At 36.0% G+C, this 3,160-nt stretch overlaps 1 protein-coding gene across 1 annotated transcript; it reads left to right on the top strand.

Annotated features, from left to right (window-relative positions):
* Window positions 1–702: 702 nt before the first annotated feature.
* LOC109220734 lies at window positions 703–3,027 on the top strand (the record flags this gene model as incomplete). The annotated part of the gene is given in 4 exon segments (XM_019385198.1): window positions 703–1,508; window positions 1,634–1,751; window positions 1,847–1,963; window positions 2,933–3,027. Coding segments are annotated over 4 exon segments (1,136 nt in total), but the record flags the coding sequence as incomplete, so codon positions are not given.
* Window positions 3,028–3,160: the final 133 nt, after the last annotated feature.

Raw genomic sequence — 3,160 nt, forward strand, 5'->3', positions numbered from 1 at the left:
GGGCTGGGTAATTCAATTAAATGGTCCAAATGTGGTTTATTATTAAGACCACCTATTTTAATTGCTTTCTCCTTCTTTTTTATTTAATTTTGTTTTCCTTTTGGTATTTTCTGATTTTATAAAATTGCAAAAATTAAAGTAAAGACCTAATATATTTTCAAAGTTAATCTAATCAATTCCTAAAATTGTTTAAAATCTATTTTGTGACAAATTCAACAATTAACAACTAAAGATGCAAAAGTAGACTATTTTTGTTATTTTCTTCATATTTTGTTCTAAAACCACTTAACCAGTAATTGATCCTAAAATATGAAATTAGATCCTAAATGCAAATGTCAAGCTTACTTTTATATTTTCATATGAACAAAAATGCACAAATAAAATGCAAACAATTATTAGAAAATAACACAAAAATTCACAAAAATTGTAAAAATAAAGAAAAAATCCTTTTGTTTGAATTTTTTTGGGAACAATTCATATAGGGCAAAAATCACGTGCTTTTAAAATTCAGGTCTTCAAAAAACCAAAAACAGAAGAAAAGCTATACTTGCGGGATACTTGCGTACGGTTGAATAATTCAAAGTTGTAAGAGAGCTGTCACACCTGGAATCTTTATCAGCCATATTTAGCATAGAAGCAACCAAAAGCATAGAGCAAACACATCAGAAGAACAGCGGAGAATCTTCTGGATGTCTGGAGGAAATGGTTCCTGATGGAACAATTGTTTCTATCAAAGATGTCGACCAACATATGTATGTTGCAGTTGATAGGGCAGAAAGTGGCTACAATTTAGTTGGTGCGATCCACTATTCGCTTGTGGGAGAGAGGGCTTTGTTCAGGGTGAAGTATCACCATATTAGAGGATGGAAGTCACAAGTTCAGTATTTATCCTTCATCTCATTATATGCCAAAGATGAATCAGGAGAACCATTGCGGTTGAATTGCTGTCGACAATCTGATTTTGTTGACATTTCCAGTTCTAGTGATAGTGCCTGGGCACTTTGGAGAGCGCTTCCGTACAAATATGACATCTATGATGGTGATGTTGACTTAGAGACATATCTTCCACAAACTAAAAATATATTTTATCTTGTGAACAAGAAGAATGATTGTGCTTTAGCTTTTGTTAATGGGGTCCTGGAAGTTGTCAGCAATCCTGGACACCCGTTTAAGTTTAAAGTATTTCATGATCCTTCTCCATATGTGAGCAATGCTTTTTTGGATGGCATTCTAGAGAAGGAATCTGGAAAAATCATGCTACTTGATTCATGTATAAGTGAGGGAAAAGGTCTGAGTCCGCAAGGAAGTTCATTTGGTGTAACTGTGTCAGTGGACAAGGTTTCTTTGACCATCGTTCATGAACTTTCGGACTCCAAGGAAAAGTATCCCCTCCTACAGGGTTCTATTAGTACTACTCAAGTTGTTATACAGATATCAAACGCTAAAGTTCGGGTTATGAGCAGGCTGGAGATTTTGCTGTATTACTTTGACTCCCAGAAAAATATGTGGTGAGTCTCTATAGTAAAATAATGTAAATTAATGCAAGCTTTCATCTTTCTCTTTGATATTGTATTTTAGAACCGATGGTCCCAATATGTTGTAATTTGTGTTACTCACTTGTTTGTGATGCCAGGAGAGAACTCATGCATCCATTAGAAATTGATGTTTTCTACCGTTATAGATTTCAGACCCAGGGATCAGAAAATATTATCCACTGGGTGCCTGGCCATTTCTATGCTAGATTGAGAGAGGTCAGATTAATATCTCTACTTTTCATGTGGTTTTCTTTTCTTTTTGAGAATAATCATGTGATTTTCTTTTCTTGTTGATATTTCTGGCTTGGCAGTTGAGTATGACAATGACTGAGCTTTCTGTGGACATTATTCTCTTTGTCATTGGGGAGTTGAATCTGGCTGGTCCTTACTCTGTAAGGATCTCGACAATTTTGGCCAATTGCTGCAAGGTTCTTCTCTGACATAGCTACTCATGCTGCATACACTCTGTGGCTTTGCAAACTTTATCTTGCTTGAAATGTTTTATATTCACTTGCCATAAGAGAATCCCCTCTTGTTAGAACCAAAACATAGGCTAGCATAGCTATTTCAGCTGCATGTCTAAAGATTCTGTCATCATTTATTGGTTATGAAGTCCTAACACAATTTTTATTTGGAGTTCTGCTGCAAGAGAAATCGGATTCCTACATGGAATTAGTGAGTGAAAGTTTTCTGCTAAAATTCGAGATGTGAATGATAAAACAGTAGTCAAATTACATTACTTGGTAGCAATTGAGAAAAGATGGGTTCTGAGAGTAGCAGCATTGTCTTTCCGCCCTTGTAAGATGTTTGGCACATTTAATTGGTATTTGGATTAACAATGCACATAACTTTGTGGACCCACTTTAGCAGGAAAGATGCTGCTTCTGGCTTGACTTATGGCTGTAAATATATGCCCAGTATGATGCATCTCAATTTAAGCGCTTGAAGCAGTTAGGCGTTGAATGTTAGGTTGACCACATTGGGACTTAATTTACTCAAAACTTATCAACTAACCTAAATATGTGAGCCGGAGATAAGTGATTTATCTATGCATCTTTACATTGATTAGGATAAGCTTTGCTTTTCGGTCCCATGTTATGGATGATTTCTTCAGCAATGGAACATCTCGGGAACTTCTTCTACCAGTAATCTGTCATCCTTATTTTGATTTGCAACAATTGCCTGTTTTACCTGCTACATGAAATCGTGCTGTTAGTTTTGGTGAGGAAATCAAAGACTGAGAATTGGACATGAGTCCATCTTCATGCTCTTTGAGGCTGAATATTAGACATCTAACCTTGTGAAGCTTGTATTTGTCCATTCATGAGAAAAGTCACGTAGAGACTATAAATCGTCTAGTGTTTCATGTGCGAACTGATGGGTTTTAACATTTTCAGGTTGAAAACCAGTCAGGCTTATCCCTTATTTGTCAGTTCTACGATAATCAAGATGTATCAGTTGCAGGAAGAAACTCCACTACCATTTTCTTGAGGTGCTTATCACAGCTTACAGTTGTTCTGCTTGTTTACTTGAAACACCCGCTGTTATGATTCAGTGGCAGAACCATCCTTGTAGAGCAAATCAACAGCCTTTAAAGAACTACAGAACTTGACCTACTGATATAT

This window comes from Nicotiana attenuata, unplaced genomic scaffold (genome assembly GCF_001879085.1).
Source record: "Nicotiana attenuata strain UT unplaced genomic scaffold, NIATTr2, whole genome shotgun sequence".
In the NCBI taxonomy this organism is placed as follows: Eukaryota; Viridiplantae; Streptophyta; class Magnoliopsida; order Solanales; family Solanaceae; genus Nicotiana; species Nicotiana attenuata.